The sequence below is a fragment of the Odontesthes bonariensis genome, chromosome 17, assembly GCF_027942865.1.
Source record: "Odontesthes bonariensis isolate fOdoBon6 chromosome 17, fOdoBon6.hap1, whole genome shotgun sequence".
Taxonomy (NCBI): Eukaryota; Metazoa; Chordata; class Actinopteri; order Atheriniformes; family Atherinopsidae; genus Odontesthes; species Odontesthes bonariensis.
The window spans coordinates 9,311,780-9,337,659 of NC_134522.1; the positions used below are offsets into that span (position 1 = coordinate 9,311,780).

A 25,880-nucleotide genomic window follows, 5' to 3' on the forward strand; every position below is an offset into this window, starting at 1 on the left:
CCGTTTCCATGGACACCTTGCCATGTAGTGTCCGGTGGACGGTCTGTCTAAAAGGGTTGTTACCCGAAGCTGACCTTTATGGTCATCCTTGCACCTCAGATTATCCTCTAAAAAGAGGAAGACATTAAGTTTACAGAGGACAACGTCGGGCATCCAGCAAATACAACTTGGAATTCAACACCACTGGACAGAAGATAATAATAAAGTTCAACCTCAAATAAAGCTTACCAGAGAAATATTAACATTTTTGACACTCCCAGAAAGATTAGTGCCCTGAACTACATCTGAAATCCACCTAAGCAATTATTTACAGGAGTGGAAGCCTCCAACCTTAAAGATCAAAACCCCAGAGGAGATGTGGAAAAACTTGTATCATATACTTGTATCAAATATCAGAACCATTTGGGTCATATGTAATAATATAATAAGACTTGATGAATAATGAAGTTGTAGCCATGACGGAAGACACTGCTTTAAATGTAGATGTTGCTGTAAAGAAGCTAAGAATTTTAAACCATGGATGCGTCCATATATTTGAAAGCAAAGAAGATCTAAGCAATTTGTAAAGATAGTCAAAAGTGCCCAAAGATGCTTTTTTTTTCAGGTTATATCACATAATCTGACCTATTTGGACACATTTCTGTCATCTTGAACTTCGTTCAATGTTATGAATGGGCACCGGGTTGATTGGCATGTCAGTAAGCAACGTGCCGATTGGCTATTCATGCAGCCGTCAAAACGTGGTCAAAATTCGTACTTGTAACTTGAGTTTTGTAAACTTGTAACTTAAGGCTCGCACTTGAACGTGGGAAATTTGTGTGTCCGTCGGATTTAGTTTTGCACATGCACAAAATATTCCCACAGATACAAATATGTTTTACACATACACAAACAATTTTTGGGACTCCAAAACTTTGTTACACATGCCAAACTATTTTTACAACTTCATCATTGTGCAAGTGCAAAATCTTTCTGACCCTTATTTGATCCCATACAGATGCTTCCAGCTGCAGCTCTCACCAGCACCGAAGCACGAGAACACAGCAGTGAAAATCACAGTTTTATTTGAATGTACAACAGTTTTCTTAAATATGTACACTCTGTGGGGCAGCATCGTTATTGCAGCTCTGTTTTTAAAATTAGAATCAATCTGTACATTTGATGCTTCTGTACAACCAAAAGCAGTGAATCGCATTTTGTGTTAAAACCCCTAAAAAGTTCTAAAAAGATAACAAAACTTTACAACAGATCATTTTCAGCAACAAAAGAAATCATCTTTGGAGTGTAGGCATGACAGACTTCTTTCGGTAGTAGTGGAAACATTGTGTACATTTGTATTTTCTAACATGAACATCTGCAAACAGAACATGTAATAAAGTACTGTAAGGTAAGGTAAGGTAAGGACAGGTACGCAGCATTGAAACAGGGCAGAGTTTCCACTACTTGCACTGAAAACATGGAGTCTTTGGAGTGTCTGAAGTGGCTAAAACAAGGCAACATGTTATGTAAAAGAAAATGTTATTGCATCATACGCTCCGAGGGATGTTTCTAGGCTGGTTTTTGGTTATGAAACAGTAAACAGATGCCCTCCTAAAAAATAGTAAACAACTTAAAACATCCACGAAAGAGAACCTCTCTGTGGCGTGGCCAATCTCGTCCTCGCTGAAACAACCCAGGCAACTTATTGAAAGTGGCGCTCTCTTCAGTCTGATTAATGACATAGCTGTCTTCATCAGGGAATCCTATCAGAGGGTCAATCTTCGGGAGAAAACCAAGCAGGAAGAGACAAGACACAGGCGCCTCAGCCCAATTGGTGAGACACGATGGTGGGCAAAGCATGAAGCTCTGAAGAAAATCTTAGGGCATTTTGGGAAGCCAGAGGATGGGCTCTTCAGAACTGTGAAGGCGGCCACAGACTCATTTGTTAAATGGGCAAATGAGAAACTGGAGGAGAGGGAGGAAAACACAGATGTGGAGGTGGAGGCTGCACTGCCTGAGAAGAGGGCCAAAAAAAGAAAGCGCATGGCTGGAGAGATGGCAGACGATGAGCTCCCACTGGAGGCTGGCAAGTTGTACGAGGTGAAGGTGCACAACCCCATCCTGGACGTGGCTATAGAGGCAATACACAGGCGATTCCTCACACATGGCACCCTAATTGCTGACTTGGCATGGCTGGAGCCCAGGAGGTTTGATCAGGTCAGAGCTTTTACTCTTCCGGGCGATGCACTTAAAAATCTTAGCATGTGTCTCCTAAAATTTGACTCCAGGGCTACAGCCAATAATCTACAGTCGAAACTGAAAAGTTTTGCCGCACAGTGGGACAGGCTGAAGGAGTCCCATGTGGATGAATACCATAAGACGCTGATTTGAAACACTCATAGTGGATCAGATTAAATTAAACTCTGTCCTCGCACAAAGTACATTGCAAAGAAAACATAAGGCAGTATCTACCTTTAGTGCACATGAGATCTTATATTAGAATCACTGTAATCTAGAATTAAAACATATTAGATTTGAGCACGCATTTACTGTGTCACTGTCTTAGAACGTTTTTGTAGAGTAGAAATACATTACTATGATCACCTGTGTTATTTTTCTCACATTTCTATCTTTCTTCTGTATTTTCATCTTTTGAAGGTTCCCATGTTTAAGGAGTGCTGGGTGTTGCTGCTGAGAAAAGGCAGGATGGGACAGCATCAGCATCTCTCTCACTTGTTGGTTTGTTTGTGTGTGTGTGTGTGTGTGTGTGTGTGTGTGTGTGTGTGTGTGTGTGTCTCAGGGTCCATTTGAAAGCTCTCATTGGTCTACATGCTGCATGTAAGTTACCAATTCCTTTTGCATTTTAATGTTTGTTTTATTGATATTCATATTCTTAATATATAATTGTGTATTTCCTTTTTTTTCTATTTATTTTATACAAAGTAATTATTGACTCATAAAGATAAATGTTGAAGTTCTATTGTTATGTGTATCATCCCTTTTTATTTTGTATTCTAAATTAAATGGATGAAAAAAAATCCTATTCTTTCCAAGTCCTGGCATAATTTCACATACCTAACATTTCATTTTGAATTAAGAGTCATTCTCTAAGTTGATTAGCAACACAAATTGGTAATAAAAGAAATCCTTGATGTTACTTGTAGCTTGTAGTGAGAGAAACAACTGTCTCAATCTGGTGGCCTTTTTGTGTATTGCAATTTCAGAAGTTCAGCCTTTGTATCCAGTCATTGGTACAGAAAAAAAAAAAGCACGCTGTAACAGCGCACTTAATTTTTTCCCCTTCAATACCTGGTGGTGGCCTGGTCTTGGTTAAAAATGCCCAGCCTGAAAAATTTCCCCAGTCCAGCCCTGGGCGTGGGCTCCACAGTGGAGCTGCATCACAGGCCTCAGTCTCCTGACGGAGCAGCATCCTCAGGCTGTGAGGCCTGTCATCATAGGATCTCCACAGTCCACCTCTGACTCAGTTTGCTTTCATCGAAGGTGTTGAGGATCACCTGGTTCTTGTCATACTGAAGACCACCTGGCAGACAAACACAGGTCCCATGTTAAAGTTGACTGTCACCAGATGATTGTGCTTTTCTAAATGCAGCCCAGTTCAGCAAACAGAACCTGGTGCTTTCAGATCTGCTCTGGGTTGCGAGTCGAAAGGGAGAGGGTATTTCCTGATCGTAGTGGTTGGTTGTTACAGAAAACTAAATACTGAAAACTAACACTGTATGACACCAAACTGACATTTGTGAGCGCTTTCCTGCGGCTGCCAATTTTCACTGCTGCGCATCCTTAATACACCAGGAGATGGAGCTGTTGGGTTCGGGTGGAATCTTATTCCCTGACTGGAGCTATACTGCACGAGGTAAAACCTGAGTCTGGTCGCTTTGAGTGAAATAATCTGGAAGTTTCTCAGTGGCAGCCATGACAGGAACTGGTGGAAACCTCTAAGGAAAGAAGCTTCTCTGCTTCCTTTTGTATGTCTATGACCGAGGGAAACACTGGCGAGGACCTCGCTCTGTATCTAATCTTTTAAGTATTTAAAGAGCTATTTGTAGTCCATCTTTGGAAGAGTTGTAGTTTTACAACAGCAGACGCAAATCTCACACCTTTGTTAGTGTCTGCTCCTTAAGAAAATCTAGTAAAGTGTTCAGGATAAGAGGTATTAACTATGGACTGTACCCCCAAGACTCAACAAAAACATGGCTGAATTCAAGACAGAGTTTTCTGACCTTTGACTTCCAGGACGAGACCAGGGTTGAGGTTACAGCGCACTAAACCATCTAGGGTGATGTTCCACAACCGGTTATCTTTGCCTCGCTCTGGGGAAACGCAAAGCCGGCTGCCCGCCATCACCACATTGCCCGCCGTCTCCAGGAAACAGTCCTCCACCAGCTGGGGGCAGAAAGGACATGATAGATGGAGATTAAGACAGAATGCAGCAGAACAGCAGATAGTGATTTACGACACGGCTGCAGGATTTCTATTAAAAGAAAGAGCAGCACCTTAAGAAAAGCATCCCAAGCACTCATTTCTTGGCTCATTGACAAACTTCTTACAGGTTTTTCACAACAGTCTGACCACAAAGTTATTACATTTCCAGGCAGACAGTCAAACAGGAAGAGTTGCTTTTTATTCAAAAGATAAAAAATGTTTTGATGATACTGTGAAAAACTCTTGATCCACCCAGGAAAACCGTAAATAGGTGCAGCTGTTTATTGTAACATGTGCAAAGATAAATGTAAATACAGCATATAAGCTGTAAGGTGTTTGAGTACCTTGCAGGTTATTTGTCCGTTCCGATAGAGCCAGACGTGCTCTACCCCTCCCGTGTCCTCCATGGCCTGAACCCTCATCAGCTTGACATCATCTATCGTTCCTGTCAGAGACATCATACATCCGCTCTCCCTGTTCCGTAGACGGAAGTACATCTGTTTCTGTTGGAGGAAGACGTCCAAAATAACATGGTTAGATTTGTCTCATGAGCACACATCCAGTGATGTATAAGAAAATAGCATCACTTCAACTACACAGACAATTATTCTTTAATTCAATATTTTTAGTGTTTAATTTGGGATTTAGTGTAAGAATACAGTAGCCCCAAAATGGCAAATTTCACTCGGGGGGATTCAGCAAACTTCCACTAGGATCATAAAATGCTACAGATGTATTGGTATTTGATTCATGAAAAACATTTAGTACAATTTCTTTTAACTCTAAAGAAGATGAACCACATGCATAAAAACTCCATTGTCATCATTGTATTTGTTACTGTTACATAATGCTAATTCCTGATTGGAATATCTCTCCTTACACACCTGCATTAACGGTCGGAGGGATCCTATTTGCTGCCAGCCGCTTAACTTGCACAAATCGCCCACGTCACTTGGTTGGAGAAGCAGCTGCCGACCTCTGTAGTTAATGTCCTCATATATCACCCACCTGCAGAAAACAATGGCAGTGTTTTGGTGTTTTGTGATAAATTCAGGGTTCAAACACATTTTCCATTTCACAACTGCACACCTTTTCAGACAAAGAATTTCAATTTTTTTCTTTTTACCATTTTGAAAAAATATCTTTATATGTCATTATGTGGTCAAATGTTTACCAGAAGATCGTAGTATGAGTCAGTGCAGCTCATAGCTATTAATTACCACCAAACTAACGCACAACATTTTATTCATTAATAAATAAACATTTTATTATTCAAGCTGAAATGCCGAAACAGTGAGCAACGCTGAAAATAAACAACATCTCTACCCGGAAGAAGTAAAGTATATTGAGCAGATAATGTTGAGTTCTTCTTTAGCCATATTTCTTTGCAAATGATAACCATGCATTTTTTAACTTTGGTGCAGCTGTTCATTTGTTTATTTGTTCACAACTGAGCTGATTCAACAACATCAAGCTCACTCTGACCCGTCCTCACAGTGGTGGGACTTTGCCATCTGCAAATATGCCAAAAGTGTTCTTCTTAATGACCAGCAGGGAGCAAAACCTCTGGCTGCAAAAAGAATTCCAATTGTAGTCTATGAAAAAATAACCGTCTTTCTTGACTTGTTATCTTAATAAACATTTTACAAACTAGTTTAAGGTCTTCTTCAATACAACATGATGTTGATTTTGTAAAACCCTTATCTCATTTTGAGTTAAATAGACGATTTAGGCTGCGCTATAACTAAAGTCATGGTAGCTGCATCCACGCAGTTGCAGTACTATTCCTTCTGAAATTTATGTCAGCTGCACTGAAAATTTCCATGTTTACACATTTAAACGGTCTACAATCGTTTTCATCAGCTCATTCCGATTATCAGTATGATTGTTTTAGAATCTTGTGGATTATTGCACGAAAAGACCATCAATATTAAAATTCTGAGTTTGAAATTAGAGTTGTTTCGACATATTGTTTCTCTTACATCTTCACATCAGAGACATTGCTGTTAATGACGGCACGTCTGGTTCTAAAAGCTCATTTAAATGAGTCCATGTCAGAACTTCTGTGGGAACATGAAACTTTTCTGTGGCAGAATGTTTGGTTAAAGGGTAAAGATCTTAGCTGAACATTTTCTGTTATTAAAGGTTGCTACTTTAATATTTTACAAATAAACACTAGAGCTATGTAACACTATGTAACGTTCTTTAAAAAAATAAAATAAAATTTATGAGCTTTTTGTGTTTTTACATGTAAGTAAGTAAATAAGACTGTTACATACATTCCTCCCTCCACCACCAGGGAGCGTACGTGTGCATCCATGCCTGCCTGCAGCAGGTTTATGGCTCCACAAGTCAGCACCATCCTGCGACCTCTGCAGCCCACTTTACTGAACAAGATGATGGAGGGCAGAGAGAACTCCTGCAGCACATAGAAAAAGAGGTCAGTTCAAATGCATCGTGAGTGAAAAATCAGCTTTTTGAACAGTGTGTACAGATTTCCACTCACTCCCATAGAAAATACTCACATGTCCAGTAATCTGCATGGATCGAATGTTAGAGTCTGAGGACAGGAGGCCCATGGCCTCTGTGTTGGGGTACTCTCCCTGCTCCAGGACATACATGTTCTCTGTGAACTGGCATCCCTCATACGCCACCCAGCTGACACACAAGGACAAACACTAATGTTGTCAAATTGCTCTCCACTGTAGCCACTGAATCTTTACTTCTCACACTTAAATGGAAATTTCATAAAAGGACTTTTAAAATTGAGTTTTTACGGGAAATGTTGAATCCCCAGACAATGCTAAAAATATGCCTTCAGTTTAAAAAATGTAAAGGTCTGATGGATAAAATGCAGTAGCATCTCGTAGCCCAAATTGCAACCGACAGAATATCCCAAAATTACTGTGGCAGCAAAAAACATAAAAATTCTCTGGTTCACTTGTTCGATGGCTGTTTGGTGGCAGTTCAGTGATGCTTACCTGCCTGCCAGCACCTTACAGGACTGGGGTGCGAAGTTGTCATCCAGGGCTGCTGCGCTATCTTCCAGAGCCACAAGCGTTCCCTGGAAATCTGGTTCAGAGTAGAGCTGGACCTGTAACACATCCAAACAGCCTCAGCAACTCCACCAGAACACACAACATCTCCAAATTACTTCCATTTACTATAAAGTTGTGAATGAAGAGATACCTTAAACTTTGTTGTACCCATCAGCATGTCCTACAGAACAAACAGGAGGGAGATATTAGGAAAACCTATTCAAAATAGCCCTTGTGAAAAATCCCACCAGTTAAAACCAGCATTCTTACATGGAAGACAGGCTGTATGGACAAGATCTTGGAGTTCTGTGCTCCCCAGTCCTCTGGGTTGGGATAAATGCCTTTCTCCAGCACGTAGAGCTCTCCGCTGAACCCAGGCTGTTCAAACGCCACCCATCTGCAATATACACAAAGACAACATCCTAAAATTCTAAATTTAAGACGGGCAGGCAGGATTCACACGTATGTGTTTCAGGCGTCAACAGTCTCACTTTTCTTTCACTTTAAATGGGATGATGTCTTGCATTGCCAAATTGAAGTCTGGGTCTGTTGCTTTGCTTTGCTTAATGTAGCTTGCACTTAGTGAGTTAAGCATAGCTCTAAGTTTTAAGGTGACGTTGTAGGCAGCAGCCAGTCAAAGTGCCTAACTAATCGCATATCTGATCTTTAAGCAAACAATAGTATGTTACATAAAGATGGCCAACATTTAAGCAAATACATCCAGCTCAAACGTGCAACTGGCAAACAACCTTTGTAGAGAACAATCTGGTAAGTTCAGTGGAAGTATTTCTATTCATTTTAGCTGAAACTGTCATAATGTTCTAAAAGAAACACGTAAGACTGTGGAAGATCAGATTCCTGATTTTAGTCATTGTTCTACTTTTTTAAATAATTCCATAACTTCACAAACTAAATCATGGCCTCCATTTTGCTGAAAAATCTACAAGCGACATGAAATGTGCAGTATGTCTTCGATTCCCATTCTTTTAATATCAGCCGCATAAATCGCTGCCTTCAAGGGACGGAAAGATTCTTAATCTTTTGTCAAACCTGGCAGATTAATTACACATATGGATTAGTCTCACTGGCTTATTCATATTTCATCCTCTGAGGCTGCATGTGTGAGCACCTGTGTGAGGGTGTGTGCTTGTGTGAACAGTGACATAACTCTTAGTCATGCCTGTAACATGAGACACACGCCCAAAAGGTACAGAGGCGTAACATTCTTTTCCTCCTACACTCCTCCTACAAAGAGTTTAAATATATTTCTTATTTTCTTAACAGGAACTGTTTGACTTACACTCCTTCAGTGACATTGACTGACTGGGTTTTGGGGCTGTGGCCGATGTCCTCCATGTTGGGAACAGGACCCAACAAGTCCACGTTGACCCCTCGCTCATTTAAGTTCGGCTCACTGAACAGTTTAATGTGGGGGGACTGGAAGTCCTAGGGAAAGTAAGAACACAACAAAATAATGATTAAAAAAAAAGAAAGGCATGCGCTTTAACTTCAGAGAAAGTCTAGTCTTAGGGATCTTATACACATCTAGAGGAGCAAGAACCAGCAGTGCCAAAAAAACACACACACACATCACAAAAACCACATCCAACTACCAGCTCACACGTTCCATCTTTACCTGCGCAATAGGATATAACGCTGAAGAGGGCAATAGTCTATTCATGGTGTTCCATAAGGGAAACCAGAAGACCACGTAGATAGATCAAAAGTAAACAAAGAATTCTTCTGCTTTTTATATCATCATTGTTTTTCGCTCACTGTAGAAGTTTGTATGTAGTTTGAGGACATGGTTATTAAGAGCACTGGTGTGGGAGAGGCTTTTATGACGCTTGACCTTTTGGTTGTGCAAACAGATAGGAAGACGAGCAGCCAATCAGAGTGATCCGTTTCGCTGACAGACCTGACACAGATTCAACATGCTGAGTTGGCTGAAAAAGCTTGGTGGGTCCAACGGTGCAGATGGTGTGTGACACAGTGAAAATACCAGAGAGGTAGACGGCCGACTGTAATAATACATGGTTAGATTTTCAGTTCTAACGGTTTGCATTAAAAAAACAAAAACAGAGTCAAAGAAAGACATTTATATCATTCTAGAAATAACGTATCTGATAAGTTCTACATATCTAACTTAGCAAGACAAAAGACATGGGAAAGGGAGGGATATTTGTCCACTCAAGCCTGGAATGCACCTTTCTGCTTGCTGAAGTGGTTTAAGCAACCAATGAGAAGTGAGGTGGCTGGAACTGTCAGCCCGTACAGTACACCAAAAGGGTCATAAATATGTGTAATTACACCTTGTTAACGCTTAAAAATATGACTTGCACTTTTCATGCAAACAACATGTTGAGCGTTTTTGGCACTCTTGTCTTTGTAGTGTGTGCAGGTATAGCTATTTTTGTCCAGACACTAGCTTCTTTTACACATACATTCTACATTATGGACGAAAAGAGACGTCCTCATTAACCCACCCCTGTTCCCTCTCATAATTAACACTTGCCAAACTGAAGTGGCTCAGCATCACATCGCTCTATCCTTACATCCATCGAGCTGACGTTCTGCGATGCCAGCTTGATGGATGTAAGCACACTCGAGGCATGACCATTCCTCCTCTGTTACTACCTTCCTTTCTGGCTCAGAGGCGTATCAGTAGTGGATCAACTTCGATCCCCTATTCCGCCTCTTTACTTTCGCACATGACATGTCTCAGCTTGAAAAGGCATGTGGTGGAAGAGGTTAAGCCTGGTTTATAGTCGGTAACGCAAGACGCAACGCAAGCCCTTGCGCGGTTGCAAGCCCCCCCTTGCGTGCTTGCGTGTGTCACCTCAATTTTCTAAACTTCACGCAAGACGCAAGCGCAAGCCACTGGCTGTGTTTGAAACCGCCTACTACTTGATCGATCTGACAGTATGCAGAGCGTTTACACACAGTGCACTTCACTCCTGCCCGAGCCGAAATCAGCCGGCCTGAAAAGCTGATTTCCCTTAAGCTATAGGCTAAACTCTGTAAATATATAACTTTAGCAACATTTGAAACATTTTCAGGCGAGAAAGTAGTCGTTTAGACCCCCAAGGTGTTGAAAATCTGACAAAATACCGGCTATTTACAAGGAGAAGAAGAAGAAGCATGAATCTATGGAAGAGAGACTTGCCAAACAGCTCCTGGCGGTGAATTTCCTTTCATCGTAGTAGGCTTGTCATTGAAAAAACCTACTACTCCACCTACTGTCCTGGCGGTGAATCGCCACGCAGCACACGCAACCGCCGACAAGCAAAATGAAGTATAAACGTCTCGAGCCATTAACATACGCGCAAGACGCAAGCGCAAGGGCAGTTAAAAGAAGTATAACTCAGCCTTTACTGGTGATGGGAAGATATCCAGCTGGAGGCCTTTTAACGCTGCTGGTTCTTGACATTGGTTTTGGTGTATAAGAGCCCTATATTTCTCTTCATCAAAAGAAACAAAGCCAGTACAGTAGAGAAAATCAGAAAATTTAAACATTTTTTCAGGCAATACTTACTGCAAATACAGGCCGCAGCGACAGAAGCCCGCTTTCAGATCCTCCCCAGTCACTGTATTGAGGATATTCTCCTTCCTCCAGGATGTACTGCTGGCCCTCAAAGTCTGCTTCCTGATAGCCTACCCAGCTATACAGGTCAAAGAAAAAAAAAAAAAACATGTCAAGAAACTGTTTTAAACCCTCTAATAATTTTGAGTTCCCGTCTCCTTTTAATTGCCTTACAAAATCAAAAATGACTGACTGGTTTGTTACGGTGCTAATAACACTTACAGACCACCGATTATCTTCATAGACCCCACTGCACACAGTGTCTTCTTTTTCATATCAGGTTTGTCTGTTTCTTCTTCTTCTTCCCGCTCTAACAAGTTGTAGACATCACTGTCCACCTCTAAACACTCTCCATCAAAGTTGGGCTTCTCAAACACGACGGCCTGAAAAAGAGAAAGGGAGGAATCCCTTAGTTCTATGCTGAGTTGAATGTGTGAAGTGTGTATGACTTAGTGCTAATGTCTGCCTTTTTTGGCCCATTCCTGTCCAAAATGAAGGATGTCTTTCATTCCACATATTCACGTGAAAAGTACATTATACCATGACATACCATCTCTCTTCTGGTTACTATCTCCAACTTGACCACTAGATGTCAGTAAATGTTACACACTGTTCCTTTTAACATTCTTATGTCTCGCATTGGATACAGATGCTTTAATTTGGCCCAACAACCACAAAAAAGGGGTTTTGTTGGTATTTCTAAATTTAAAAAAATATTTGAGAGTTTTCTTTTTCCTATAAAATCATTAAAAACACAGATGACTCATTATCCACTTTGTGAAGTTGACAAATTTAGCATCTAATAAAATTATTTTCTTGGAAATTTGAAAAGTCCGCAGACCTAATGTAAGGCTGTAGGATCAGGCCACTGAAGCAAACAAATCAGGGCCACTAGGATTTATAGAAGGGGGCACGGTCTCCAATAGTTTTGTTTTTACAAAGTATAGAGGACAAAACTACAGCAAGTGAGGAATTGTAGGAGCATCCATGCAGAAACAAGTCTGGCATCAACCTCTGGCCAGTAACAAGCCGGAACTGGCCTGAATTAATCGTAACCATTTTGGGTCTTATGACACTCACCATTGTTGTAAGCGTATTTCACCAGGTTGAAAGGAGAGGTCCTGAACATTCAGACTCAATTTTCAAGCAGAAATCACTGTTGAAATCCCAAGACTCTCATGCCAGGTATAGATTTTCAACTTCCAGAAAAGTCATTGTGTGACTTATATATCACTGCTTTTGTGTTTTCAGATGATTTAATGAAAAAAATTCTACATGGATTCCCAAATTTATCCTTTCTCTTAACATCCATGAACAAATTGCAACATTTCCCAACCCTCCGAATCTGGGCCAAGCCAACAACATAATGAATCACATCAGGCAAACATGCCGAGGCTGAATGCTAGAGATTCCTGTTACCCACTGAATAGCAACTACCTTCAACTCTAAACAGGATTCCATATGACCTAGTTACAACAAATCTAACAAAGTTTGACACTTAACACGTATGTGCAGTTTAAGCAGGTATTGATTGATGCAACAGATTAAATTAAGTGCAGAACAAACCTTAATGTCAGTGGGATGCTCCACCCTTATTGCTCCCTGGAACAAAAAAAAACCCCACATTGTCAGACCAAAAACGACAGACAGAATGTGAGTATCATGCAAATATATAGTACATTTTACCATTCGGAGGGGTCTGAGAGAGCCGATGAAAGGCTCAGGGAAGCCCCAACTCTCCGGGCAGGGGTACTCCCCTACCTCCAGGACTCCAGTGAATCCTTCAAACCCTGGATCACTGTGCACCAGCCAGCTGAACACACACACACACACACACACACACACACACACACACACACACACACACACACACACACACACACACACACACACACACACACACACACACAGCATGACAAAGATGGGGACAAAAAAGAGGAAAGGAATAATAAGCAAGGTAACTGTTTTCTACAACTGGCCTTCACAATACTCTCCTGGTATAACTACATGACTTTCACTCTCTACACCGTGAGCCATTTAAAATAATGGAAGTCCTAACCATCAATAATCTGCAGCAGTTTAAACGAGCTCCAGCCTGCTGCTTGCATTCCTTCACAGACAGAACACAGATGTGACTAATACACCCTTTCCAAATAAGTTGCCACATATATTTTACATCTCTGAGCTTTTAAACTGCTAGATGAAGGCAGGTTTGCTACCAAAAAGGAAAATGACACATTTACATAATGTGAAAACTCATTTTTAAGCCGTTTTCACAAATACACGGTAGCCCTGACATTCTTTAAAGTGCTTTATACAACATTGCAAATATTTGGATCAGTTGCACTGGACTTTTTTGCAAAGTTTATTCAGCTCCATCTGTGGCATGAAGTTTGTAAAACCCACAAATGAGTCCATGTGTTAATAGATCAGATAATTCATGTCGATAACATGCTGCCTCTTTTACCATGTCAGACTATCAACTCAAACGACATCATCATGATGCAATTTCATAGACTCATCCACCATCCTTTCCTTTCATCTTGTCCTGCTTATTGTGTGCTCTAAAAAGCAGCCACCCTGGAGTCTTCCCAGCTGTGACAACACATCAAACTCAGAATCCCCTTCTGTGAAGTACATGTGTGATTGGGCAAGTACTTACAAAGTCTGCAACTAAATTCTCCTGAAATTTTCCAGTGTTCGTGAGCAAAAACAGCTCTACGAAGATCGCCTGTGTCATCTGAACTTACACTCCAGAGTGAACCTTGATGGAGCCAGTGGCCTGTGGGATCCCGAAGGAGCTGAGCTCTACAGTGTAGTCGCAGTACGAGGACATCCTCCCCAAACCATTTATCTCTGTGAACAGGTCAATTCGAGGTATGCTGTAGTCCTGTAAAACACAACACCAAAGCTGTATTTGAATTTCAAGTCTTTACATTTAAAATCTTCATTACAAATTTAAATGAATAATACATTTTTATTAAATACCTACAGATGATGATTTAATGCATGAGTAAATACAACATGTCCCATGAATACATGTTGCTTACTATTACCATAACTTCATATGATCAGTCAATAGTTTATACTCAACAGATATAAGATGTCACCTCATACAAGACTAATGAATTGATGCCATTGATGTTGTTATTGGGCTGTATTTTTATATTTATGCTTAATTTATTCATCTTATGACTGGTTTGCTTCATATTTAGGTGGAAACACGCAGTATGCTGCTTTCAGAGAGTCTGCAGATGTCTGAAAACAGAGTTCCCATCACCCCTGCATAGGATAAAGCAGATAAATGAATGAAATAGTTACATCTTACTGATATTAGACATTATTATAACAATGTGTATGTAAATAAATCAGGGATATCAAGCGAGTATAATTCTTAATTGTGCTGAATTTGTTGTCTCTGTGTAGTTAATCCCAATTCATTTCAAATGTACCTCCATTTTATAACCTGTTAACATTTGACCTACATTAAGGATTTTTAAATGTCGCCATGCTCCAAGCAAATACACTATTACTATCTGAAGCTTCCCCGATAAAAAGACTGCAAGAACTTGTTGAGTGTAATCAGAGATGAGGAGCACAACAAATAGTTGCAGAAGGAGATGATTATATTTCTCATTATCAGTTTCTAGATGGGCTAAAGTTCAATAACAACTGTTATATGAATGTTGTTTGCTGGGTTTAGTGTTACAGAAGGGTAAATAAAGAAAAGTAAAAGCGTAAAAGCAAGTTAGCAGCCACAAGGCAGACTTTAGTGGACACACTACTTTTAGGGGCCGCAGTTCCTGGAAACATTTCAATTCGCTACACTATCAGGCACCTGGAACAATGCCTTCAGTTTGTTGGAGGTTGACATGTTTTTCCACTGAGCCATGTCGTGTGCAGTGTGTTGCATGTCTTCGGGAAGGAGTGGTGGTGTTTTTGTTCTTGGCTGGAATGTGAATCCGGCAGCTCAATGTACAGAAAGAGTAAAGAGACATTTCCTCATCCTGACTTGGATACTCGCTGGCAAACAACACTGCGATAAAAGTGCTAACGTCAGCTGACATTGACACGAAATGACATGGATCTAACTGTATAATCAGCTGTATTAATGCTGATTATTTTTTCCTGGTGATAAAGTGAGACAGAGTGAGACTTTAACAAGACTAAAATATATGTGAATAATCCATTCGTTAATTGTGTATCATAGCTATGAATTATGCCATTCTTGCACCAAAAGTAGTGTGTACAAACATTTTCTTAATGCAGGGGTACGCCTCTCAAAACAAACAGATTAAAACCTTTCACACTGTGTGCAGTAGCACCACATGGCGGTACAGAGAATAAGCTTAAAGCTGTCTTAAAGATAAGTCGAAGGGAGTGATGCTGTCAGTTTCAGAGTTCCATTGCTGTTGGTAGACGTGTGTTTCTGTAAAGAAAATTTTATCCGCGTTTGCCATTACTGTAGCTCTGAATAAGCAATAAAAATAGAGTGTACACCTGGGTCATGGGTTCCTACTGAGGCAGCGCCGAGCTGGAGTCAATTAAAACCCATCAATAACCTATCCACTGCAGTCATTTGATGTGGTACTGAATGCAGATTGAACATTTTCCCACTGCACCAAAGAGCCTGAGGTTAGTGGGTGTTAGTGTGTTTTTTGAACAGTCTAAAATGACTTAATGATTTAGTGACATAATAATTTGTTACTGATGACCAACAGCAATTAGCATTAATTTATGCTTTAAAGTAACTATGTAACATTTCTACCTTAAAATAACAGCTTGAAAAAAATTGTGAGGCTAGAATGAGTTTTAATATTACGATTGGCCTGTCTCCTATGCCCTTCGGAGGTCTGAGTTGGAATAACTGCGTTATGTAACTTTGCTGGACCGGCCTGGTAGCTGAGCGGAAGTACTTCGACTTGCTTTCTGGCACACCTACCGCAAAAACAAATAGGCCCCTCTCACGCTCCCAGGTATAAGGCTAAGCTAGCGCAACATTGTCAGTACGATCATCATGGCAGAGGCACCGAAGAAACAGAAGAAGACGTTGACTGATGAAGCAAGGAAGAGAAAGAGAGAGGCCGACAAAGCAAGAGACCGGACTAGAATTGCTCTCGGAACAGCCTGTAGGGGGACGTCCATAATGGGCTTTTTGAGAAGTTACATTGTATTGCTTTAAATCCTCATGATTTATACAATTATTACTTAAGGATATGCTTTGCACCATTATCATAACGTGTTTCTAATTTTAAACACCACGCTGAGTCATAAATATCAGCTCAGAAGCTTTTTAGATGTAAAAAGAGGCAGCGAAACTTTAAGATGAAAAATTAGATCATAAATTTAATTCCAAGCCCTATTTATGAATCCCTCAGAGATCTTAGAGGGAAAGAAAAATAACATAACAGGAGAAGATAGCAACAGTTACGGTAAGAAAAATAATGTAAAGCAAAAACTAACTTACTTTTACTGCCAGTCGAAGAGAACCTATGACCATGGGTGCTGTTGGAACAGATTCATTCGGTTGGTTTAGTGTTTCTGGACTTCCCTCCTCCTCTGCCCACATGTTCACAATCTGCTCTGTGGGACCTTCCTCGAGGGCAATGATGCGGCCCTGAAAGCCTGGTTTCTCATAGAGGAGCCAGCTAAAAAAAAAAGGGACAGAATTTTTCTCCATCAACTTTTTTTTTTTCTCCCTAAAGCAAGTTACTGCATACAGTAGCTACAGGGAAAAATACTCTATTCCATCCACTAGATGCATGTTTGAAGAAATTTAGATATTCAATTAAAAAAATAGGACAGAATGGCCTATGACCAGTAAGAAGACCAGTACCATCCTCTGATGACTTTGACTGATATGACAGGAGACAGTTTAATATTGGTGGCATCTTCCACGTCACTGTAGACCTCAAACGCCTCACCGCCAAACTGAGCATGCTCATGTATGACAATCTACAACAAACAGAAATGTCAGTGGAATCTGTGACAGAAGCAAAGTGCTACAGCTATTCTTAATGTTATGATAAATGTGTGTGTCTAATCATACTTTCCCAGGTCTTCTGTGGAACCCTCGCACTGCAGGTATCTGTGAGACAGCATGACAAACATTTCAATGATTAACCTGAATGCACACTTATCACAGCCTCTAGTTCTTACGGTTCTGCCCTCTTGTGTGTTTTACTTTGATCAGTTACCAATCCTTTCATTCTTTAGTCTTTGACTGAAAGAAATGAAAGATTCTTGTACATTCTTGTACTTCAGGCGTAAAATGTAGTGCATGCTGCATTGCATAAACCAAAAGTTTGTTTGCATAGGATTCTTTTATTTGCCTGCTGATACAAATATCTTATCAGGATGTGGTAAACATGCTTTTCATGAGCCGAACTTTGAAAAGATTTCCTGTGAAGAATTCCACAGTGAGGACATGTTCGTTTTTCTTGTCCTTGCTTGCAAATGATTCATGACTTGGCTGCAACAGCATGACATAAAACAAAACAGGATACAAACCAGGACACGTATCACCATGGAGATTAACTATATAAATACGAATGCTTTTTATATATGGTTTGCATGAAAAACCCATTAAAAAAAACATCTCTACAAACTTACAGTACATTTACAGCTTTTAGTAAACGCCTAAGTGAAATATAGAAGCTTATAATTCAAGATGGAATGCCTACCTTAGTTTTGGTAGAAAGTCCATTTTGAGAGGTCTGCTGGCTGTAGTTTGTGGATGAAGGCGGTCCTGGTGGGCCCTTCAGGCCCACATGTACAGCTGGTAGATCTGCCGCTGACGCCTTGTCCATAACACCAGAATTCAGGTTGGTTTTAGTTGGTTGCAAAGAGCCCTGAGAGGTATCTGACTCAGTTTTGTTCTTCAGGAGGTATTTCTCTAAATGATCTGGCAGCTTTATCTCAGAGAATGTGGGCAGAGGAGGAGAGGAGGGGCTAAGTGCTGACTCACTTACTGTGCCTAATCCACCTCCCATAACTGGGCTTTGATCTGTGACTTTCGCGCTCCCATTATCAGTTGTGACAGCAGGCTGAGGAGAGTCAATAACTTCCAGCTGTCCAAGTGAAGACATGTTTTCCTGTTGTTTAGATGGGAGTGTCACATCTGAGGCAGAGGTAGCTTCCTCTCTGGTCTTCCTGGAAGACCGAGAAGAGCTCAGCAAGCCGGAGAGGATGGACATCCTTCCAAGCCTTGAGGTCACCTTCCCAGGCTGATTGTTTTGTCCGTTTTCTTTTCCGGCTTTAGTTTGGGTCTCCTCTTTGACCCCATCTTCTCCTCCATCCTCATTTAGGCTTTTCATTTTCTGTGTTGAGGTATTGTCTTGAGAACCTTCTTCCAGGTTTCGACCTTCCCTATTGGCCGCTTTTTGTTTAATCACCTGAGCTGGTGAAAGATCCGTAAAGATTCGGCCATTTTTTCTGAGGCCAAACTGAAATTCACCAGGATCAAATGTTCGCTCAAAACGGTCCTCTTTGATAGCTGGCATGGCAAAAGGTGGAGATAGGTACTTTTTACGGACGTGCCTCTTAAGAGGTATTGAAAAGGGGATTCCACCCTCTTTAATGCTCCTAATAAAATCATTAACGTCATCAGCCTCAAAGAATTCATCCACGCTGGCTGATGAATTTATTCTTCTTCTGCGGTCCTTTCTCGGTTTATGGGGATCCTCCACATCTAACCAGGTAGATGGAGACTCTCTCTTTAGCTGGAGACTTGAGGGTGGAGTGGATGATTTCATTGGAGCAGAAAGAGACAAACTGCCATCAACTGTGGGCTTTGGAGGCGGTTTTTCTTCCGTTGAACTCTGTGGTCCCGGTTTGAAATGACCCCCTGCAGCAAAAGACCCAGCTGACTCACCTTTTGGGGGTTTTTCTTGACCGTCTCCATCATTCTTCTGAGCTTCAGGGCTAATGGGGAGTTCAACTATACCAGTAGAGAAGGTTTCTTTTTGGTCTGCGTCACCTGTTGTGCTTGATACATTTTGTACCAAAATGCTTTCCAATTCTTGCTTGACATCTACCTTTGGTTGTTTGAGCTGCTGATCCTTTGTCACCGTATTTCCAACTTCAACATCTTTTATCAGGCTTTTTTGCTGTTGTTTTGTTTCTATCTTCATAGCTGTCTTTTCAGATGTGGAACCTACTTTTGCATCATTTATTCCTTTCTCTTGAACTTTACTTGCGACAGTCTTTGGATCCTGTTCTTGTTTGGCATCAGGTGCTGTGGAATGGGTCTCTCTTTCTGGCGTCCTAATTTCTGAAACCTTATCCTTGGCAGTGGTAATCCTTTTGTCCTTTTTGGTGTTAATTTCAGCTTTGCCAGCTACAATATCATCAACTGAACTCTCTACTGATGAGTCTTTGATTTCAGCGTTCTCTTTGACTCCCTCAGCACTCTGACTTATGGTGGTTGTAACTTTTAGCTCTTGAAGTTGGCTTTCTGTTGGCTCCCCTCGGAATTCTGTTGTCACCGTCTTTATTTTCTGTTTCAGGTCAGGAAGTTCAGATTCCTGGTCTGGTTTCATTAGGTCGGCATCTTGTTCTCTAACAGTTATGGGCTTCTGGACCTGTTGGTTTCTAACTTCACTCTGAGAATCTGCAGCTGCTTCCTCATTCACTAAACTCTCAAGTGATGAGTCCTTGACTTCAGTCCTTTCTTTGGTACCTTCAGTGTGAGTGCTTACAGTGTTTGCATATTGAGTTTCATCCATCTTGTCTTGACCTCCAACCAAAATGGATGTCTGGTCCTGCAGAACTTCAGTAGTTGTATTTGCAGTTGCCGTCCCACTTCCCAAATTTTCCTCTGATGAATCCTTTGTTTGAGTACCATCTTTAGCTTCATCAGCACTATGACCTATAGTGCTGGTAACTTTGAGTTCCTCGACTTGGCTTTCTGTTGCCCCTTGTGAAGCTTCTGTTCTCACTGTCTCTGGTCTCTCTTTTAAGCCAGATTGTGGATGTGTGGATTCTGTGGATGCATAGTTCTCTGGTATTGTAATGTTCTCATCCTGATCACCAACAGCTATGGCACTCTGCTCTTTAGTGCTTAAAGTATTTCGCTCTTGAGTGGTATCCATTTGTAAAATATGTCTCTCCGATATCTTCTCTGGGGGTTTAAGGTTCTCAAGTTCCTTTTCTAGGTTAACATTTGGAAATCCGGATTCTGCTTCTGTTATTTCATTGTCCATACTTTGGTTCCTGGGTATTAAAACCTTCTCCTCTTTGTTGTCTTCTTCAGATTCAGCAGCCAACATTTTTGTGTTAATGGCTGTTTTCTCTGGAGTTGGTTTTTCCTTTACATCATCAGCACGTTTGTTATGTTTGTTGTCCATACTTTGGTTTCTGGGTTTTAACACCTTCTCCTTCTCTTTGTTGTCTTCTTCAGATTCAGCAGCCAATATTTTTGTGTCGATGGCTGTTTTCTCTGGAGTTGGTTTTTCCTTTACATCATCAGCACGTTTGTTATGTTTGTTGTCCATACTTTGGTTTCTGGGTATTAACACCTTCTCCTTCTCTTTGTTGTCTTCTTCAGATTTAGCAGCCAATATTTTTGTGTTAATGGCTGTTTTCTCTGGAGTTGGTTTTTCCTTTACATCATCAGCACGTTTGTTATGTTTGTTGTCCATACTTTGGTTTCTGGGTATTAACACCTTCTCCTTCTCTTTGTTGTCTTCTTCAGATTCAGCAGCCAATATTTTTGTGTCGATGGCTGTTTTCTCTGGAGTTGGTTTTTCCTTTACATCATCAGCACGTTTGTTATGTTTGTTGTCCATACTTTGGTTTCTGGGTATTAACACCTTCTCCTTCTCTTTGTTGTCTTCTTCAGATTCAGCAGCCAATATTTTTGTGTCGATGGCTGTTTTCTCTGGAGTTGGTTTTTCCTTTACATCATCAGCACGTTTGTTATGTTTGTTGTCCATACTTTGGTTTCTGGGTATTAACACCTTCTCCTTCTCTTTGTTGTCTTCTTCAGATTTAGCAGCCAATATTTTTGTGTTAATGGCTGTTTTCTCTGGAGTTGGTTTTTCCTTTACATCATCAGCACGTTTGTTATGTTTGTTGTCCATACTTTGGTTTCTGGGTATTAACACCTTCTCCTTCTCTTTGTTGTCTTCTTCAGATTTAGCAGCCAATATTTTTGTGTTAATGGCTGTTTTCTCTGGAGTTGGTTTTTCCTTTACATCATCAGCACGTTTGTTATGTTTGTTGTCCATACTTTGGTTTCTGGGTATTAACACCTTCTCCTTCTCTTTGTTGTCTTCTTCAGATTCAGCAGCCAATATTTTTGTGTCGATGGCTGTTTTCTCTGGAGTTGGTTTTTCCTTTACATCATCAGCATGTTTGTTATCCAGATTTCTGTTTGAATCCCTGACATCCCCATCTTTGGTCAGAAGCTGGTTGGTTTCCTGTTCATTTTTCTCTGTTGATGCCTTTATCTGCCGCTCTTCTTTCTCTGTATTCTTTTCTTCTAAAAGGATTTGTTGTTCTCTATCAGCCACACTGGCTGTAGTTTCATGAACTGCACTCCTTCCTTGCTCTGCCTCTGTCCTCTTCCCTTCCAGGACATTTGGAACTACTGTCTGTGGTTCCTCCTTGGCCTCAGGCTGCAAGCATTCCTCCTCTAATGACAGATGTGCTGGTTTCTCTGTGGCTTTCTCTGCATTATCCTCAATAGCTCTGTCTTTCAGCTCCTCTTCGCAACCGTTCTGTGAGTCAGTGCTTTTTACTGCTGCGTCATTAAGCATTTCATTTGGTTTCAAATCTTTCTCCCTTCTTTCAGATTCTCCTGCAGATAAAAGAGCCTCTTTGTCCAGCTGGTTTTCAACATTCTTCTGCAATTCACTGACAGTCACAGTCTCTGTTTCAACGTCCAAAGCCTCAGTTGGTGTCCCGCCAACCTCCTCTTTACTTTTCTCCTTTTCTACCACGTAATCCTTCGCCAAATCCACCCCAAGTGTGTGAGACAGTCTGTCGTTTTCATCTGTGGTTTGATCCTTCAAAAGCTCCTCTGAGTTGGCCAAGTTAGTGCTATCTGAGCCAGTGGCAAGAGGGTCTGAGTGGACAACTATTGGTTCAGGATTTTGGTCTTTTGAGGCCAATTCAGCAGGAAGACTTTTTCTGTTCTCTGCTGTAGAAGTGACTGTATCTATTCCTTTAAAGGAAATACTTCCAGGCATAATAGCTTCCTGATCAGAACGGATCCTTTTCTTACTGTGAATGTCTGCATTCAGCACTGCTTTGGTTGACATATCACTTACATCTCCATCAGCTGGTGTTGTGTCCGTGCTCAGAGCTGCAGTGTTTTTTTCCTTCTCTTGGATAAATTTGATGTCCGTGCTACTTGTTAATTTCTCTAAAGCGTCTTTGTCATTGACGGTGGGGGAATTCTTTGATGGTGACGGAGTTTCCTCTTTTTGTGTCGTGTTGTCACTCTGAACAAGAGACACATTTTCTGGTGGAATCTCAGTTTCTGTTTGTTTGGCCGTTTCAGCATTATTTAAATCTGGAACGTGTGTCTGAGATGGAGCTGCTTTGTAAACATCACTGCTTGGCTTTACCTCAGTTCCCAAGTCTTTAACTATTCCAACTTTTCTCTGAGCATCATCTGTAATGGTTGCATCGCAGTTTTGTAATGACTGGATTCTTGAAATCTCTCCAGCTGCAGTACTGGTTATGCTCGTCTCTAATATCATTGTCTCTTTTTCTTTCATTTTGGTGTCACATGCAATGATCTTTTTATCTGAGGCTTGCATGTTCTCCTCTGAAGCCTTGAACTCAAATACGAAAGCAGTTTCATTCTCCTCAGTTGGATCTGGTGTGAAAGTCTCTTTTGCTTTGACAGCTGTCTCTGTAAGTTTATTTGAATCCTCTGATTTAGTTGATTGTTGAAGATTTCTGGGTTTGACTTTGTTGAAGCTTCTCTGACCGCTTTGTTTTGGTGCTCCTCTTGTGGGAAGCTTGCTCCCAGACGAGGAGGTCTCAGCTGAATCCTTTACAGGCGATTTATGGTGTTGTTTGATGTTGTCATTTTGCTTGGCGAACCTTGACAAGACAGTTTTCTCTTGTTTGGTGGGAGGTGGAGAAAGACTGGTGGTTGGAGTATCACTCTCTTCATGGCTAATGCTTCTTTTAGAAAAGTGTTTGGATGGTTTCATTACTTGCATGCTTCCAGTGCCTGAAACACAAACAAACGCTGGTCTGTTCAACAGAGCTGGGAATGAAAGGCTGAAAAATTTACTTATATAACTAACTGTTATATCTCAACATTTATTCAAAAACCTTAACAAGGTGCTGACAACCTAAGAAGATTTCTTTGCTCAGAATAGTTTATGTAGAGATTAAACCAACAAGATATAAAGCGATAATTGTTGAGCTTTAAAACTGAAGATTAGTCGGTTCTGTTGTGTTTGGAACAATAAATAAATAAATAGGAAAAAAAGAAATAAAAAAAATGTTTGAGGCTTCATGTGTGACGTTACGGTCTGTAAATGTGTGGTTCCTTAAAGATAAAATGAGCTGTGCCCATCTTTAGTAGCCCTGACCATAGCATACTTGGTAAAAACACATTTGTCATATTTTGTAGACTTTAACAATCCAGGATCATCTTCTCCCAGTGACTGTCCTGAAATTAGCCACAACCAATCCAGAGTTGACCTGTATTGATTTTTGGCCTATATTTGATTTTTAAACCTTTTATCAGCCAATACCACCGACATATTGATATCATCATACCTGTTTAATCCTATGTAATATTAAAGTACTTCACGTTTTATGAAAACGAATACGAATACCTTTATCTGTCTCACAGTGGGGAAATTTTAATGTGCAGCAGCAGCAATAGATAAAAAAATAAAATAAAATACCAAAATAGTAAAGGAATTAAAATAACTCTATAAACACTATAAACAATAAAGGACATACATATATATATATATATATATATATATATATATATATTTATATATATATATATATATATATATATATATATATATACACTGTACATACACATATATATACAGTGTTTTAAATTGCACAGTTGGATATATATTTGGTTGATATATTGAACATTAAACTGTTCAGTAGGGAACATTAGTATCTCATCTCTTTTTTTGACCAGAAACACAATGTAGCGACAGGAGGCGGCGGATGCTTGGTTCGTAGGCTTCATGCAGGCAGACACCAAGTCATTGAGTCAGTTGTGTTGTAATTTTTACTGCAGTTATGTTTTGTGTGTATTTTTAATATCATGAATATCAGTTGTGCAACAGACTGGAACCAGTGGTGGTTAGTGAGGTTCAGCCAGCCTTCCTTCATCAATCTGATGTAAATATCAACGAAGATGAGTCCTCCGGAATTTATGAAGATTATCGCACAAGACTTTTTCTATATTTGTCAAATAATAAACACAATTATACCTGAGACAATAATTACAGTCTTAGACAACATGTTGTGCTCTTACCTCTCCTGGGACTTTCAGAGAGCAGGGTTGGTGTCTCACTTCCAGGTTTCTCCTCATCAGGAATCACTCCCTGTTGCTCATGACTCTGCTTCTGGGTTGTTTTAGCTGTATCTGAGTCTGTCTGACTGGACAAAACATTTTTATATTTGGGGCCACTTGTCTGAGTTATATCGTCGCTCTTTTTTGTTGGAGATGAAACGGGTAACCGACTCTTTGATGACAATGAGGCACTATTCTCCAGCTGCTGATGTTCAAGGCTTTCTGTGTCAGGAGGGTGTCCTGCCTTCGCACTTCTCTGCTCATTCTCCTTCTCCGTACCATTCACAAGGTTTTCAGACTCAAAGCCCTCATCTAACTTTCTCTTAATAAGCTTTGTCCCTGTCTTGTTGCTGGATTTTGTAGGAGAAATGTTCCCTGACACAGATTTCACACTTTTTGCTTCCTCAAAACTTGGTTTCCTGCCAACTTTGGTTGTAGCAGTTGGGGATTTCACAGATTCTTTTGGTCTTGGCTGTTTTTGCAGTTTGGGAGGGACTGCTGACCCTGAGGCATCGGGTACTGATATTTTATCAGATGTCACTGGTGATTTCACACCAGAATCTGATGGTGACCTTTTGGGAATTTTAGACTTTGAGCCTGTAGCACTTGAGGGACTGCTGGTGCTTTGATCTGTTAACCCTGGTAACATAGAAACTGATTTCTCGCTGCTGTGTTCCTTTTGTGTAGCATAAACACTGGAAGTTTCTGTTTTTATCCCCTCTGTAGAGCCCTTTGCCTTTGTCATCACATTCTTGCCTTTAGCTCCAGCAGCAGAGGATGGGGTCTTTGTTCCACTTGCTGTGGTATGCTGACTTTCTACTGCTCCTTTAACCCCTCGTTTAGATTGAGCAGCCTGGTTAGTTCCTTGACTTTTTCCCCCAGATTTTGACTTTGTTTTGTACATGTCTGAAACTGCAGAGGGATCAACAAATCCAGAGACATCAGAGTCTGTTTGCTCTTTGATTATGGGTTCAGGAGGGCTGGTGTCAAACTCTGTGGTCTCATTTCTTGTTGAAGATAGTTCAAGGTTGGCATATTTGACTTTGGCATCGCTGTTGTTTTGGAGGCTTGGCAGTCTGTCAGAGAGGAGACAGAGAGAGGGAGGCACAGGGTTATTTAACAGTTGCCTAAATGACAACACAGTTTGTTTTTCTGTAATGTTAGACTAGACCAAGTAGATTTATTGTCAGATATTCTTATAGAAAGATTTCCACTCATGACTAATATTTCATTTCAAATAAAAGGGAGATCTATAAGCAATAGTGTCCCTTACAGTGGTCCTGAAACTAAGGTATGAATAAGTTTGAGTACTGCTACGTGG

At 40.6% G+C, this 25,880-nt stretch overlaps 1 protein-coding gene across 1 annotated transcript in view; it reads right to left on the bottom strand.

Moving 5' to 3' along the window:
• Window positions 1-1,047: 1,047 nt before the first annotated feature.
• Window positions 1,048-25,880, bottom strand: part of crybg1a (crystallin beta-gamma domain containing 1a) — a 52,874-nt gene continuing 28,041 nt past the window's right edge. The window contains exons 4-23 of the mRNA XM_075447649.1: window positions 24,521-25,635; window positions 17,727-23,233; window positions 17,093-17,131; window positions 16,880-16,998; window positions 16,511-16,691; window positions 13,794-13,933; window positions 12,730-12,856; window positions 12,610-12,645; window positions 11,266-11,426; window positions 10,996-11,122; window positions 8,761-8,906; window positions 7,731-7,857; window positions 7,612-7,641; window positions 7,404-7,516; window positions 6,948-7,080; window positions 6,702-6,841; window positions 5,307-5,430; window positions 4,767-4,925; window positions 4,221-4,383; window positions 1,048-3,520 (exon numbers count right to left, since the gene is read on the bottom strand). Coding sequence (XP_075303764.1) covers window positions 3,432-3,520; window positions 4,221-4,383; window positions 4,767-4,925; window positions 5,307-5,430; window positions 6,702-6,841; window positions 6,948-7,080; window positions 7,404-7,516; window positions 7,612-7,641; window positions 7,731-7,857; window positions 8,761-8,906; window positions 10,996-11,122; window positions 11,266-11,426; window positions 12,610-12,645; window positions 12,730-12,856; window positions 13,794-13,933; window positions 16,511-16,691; window positions 16,880-16,998; window positions 17,093-17,131; window positions 17,727-23,233; window positions 24,521-25,635 — 8,776 coding nt within the window. The 3' untranslated portion in view covers window positions 1,048-3,431. The remainder of the gene's footprint in view (window positions 3,521-4,220; window positions 4,384-4,766; window positions 4,926-5,306; window positions 5,431-6,701; window positions 6,842-6,947; window positions 7,081-7,403; window positions 7,517-7,611; window positions 7,642-7,730; window positions 7,858-8,760; window positions 8,907-10,995; window positions 11,123-11,265; window positions 11,427-12,609; window positions 12,646-12,729; window positions 12,857-13,793; window positions 13,934-16,510; window positions 16,692-16,879; window positions 16,999-17,092; window positions 17,132-17,726; window positions 23,234-24,520; window positions 25,636-25,880) is intronic.